Source organism: Halyomorpha halys, unplaced genomic scaffold, assembly GCF_000696795.3.
Source record: "Halyomorpha halys isolate HHAL.00 unplaced genomic scaffold, Hhal_1.1 Scaffold604.1, whole genome shotgun sequence".
NCBI lineage: Eukaryota > Metazoa > Arthropoda > Insecta > Hemiptera > Pentatomidae > Halyomorpha > Halyomorpha halys.
The window spans coordinates 776,344-776,972 of NW_027105224.1; the positions used below are offsets into that span (position 1 = coordinate 776,344).

Sequence of the window (629 nt, forward strand, 5' to 3'; positions counted from 1 at the left end):
ATATATACACAAATAAGATTTTTTTTTTGGAAAGGCGCGCTAAACTGAATATAATACGTTTTGGTTGTTCGGTGATTTGAATTTGATTTTTCGAATATTTTTAAAATTTATTTCGTATTAAATATATATTTTTTCAAAAGGCGGTTTGAGTGACCAACAGTTCTGAGTGTATTGAAGGTGCCTGTGCCTTCTTACCACGTCAATAATCTGCATGAGTGTAAGCCCAAAGCTTAGCTGTAGGGGGTCAGTCTCGTTGGCTACTGGTCGTTCTAGGACGTTGTAATGGTCTAGAAGTGCATGGAGGAGGCGTTTTTCATGAGGTCCTTGTTGTGAATCTGAAACATTAAAAAATATTTATAATAATCAATTAAATATTTTTAAAAAAAGGAAAGATTATATATGGGTTATTTTTATTAAAAAGATTAAATCAGGTTTTCAAATGGTGGCCGAAAATGAAATATAAATATATACATTGATAAAGTAAAAATATGAAGTTTTTTTTTTCAAATAATAACCCCAAAGCCTTAAAGAAATAAGAAGAGTTTCAGCCACCAATGCCTTTGCATCCGAACGCACTTTGTCGCGATGACTAAAAAATTCTTCAACCCTTTTAAATTCCCCTGATGTCT

General features: G+C 32.1%; 1 protein-coding gene across 5 annotated transcripts in view; it reads right to left on the reverse strand.

Moving 5' to 3' along the window:
• Positions 1–335, reverse strand: part of LOC106684715 (neuronal acetylcholine receptor subunit alpha-7) — a gene marked incomplete at its 5' end in the record, with an annotated part of 211,926 nt that extends 211,591 nt beyond the window's left edge. For all 5 annotated transcript variants that reach the window (XM_067049508.1, XM_067049517.1, XM_067049514.1 and 2 more), the window contains 1 exon segment: positions 196–335. In XM_067049508.1, coding sequence (XP_066905609.1) covers positions 196–335 — 140 coding nt within the window.
• Between the last annotated feature and the right edge of the window lie 294 nt (positions 336–629).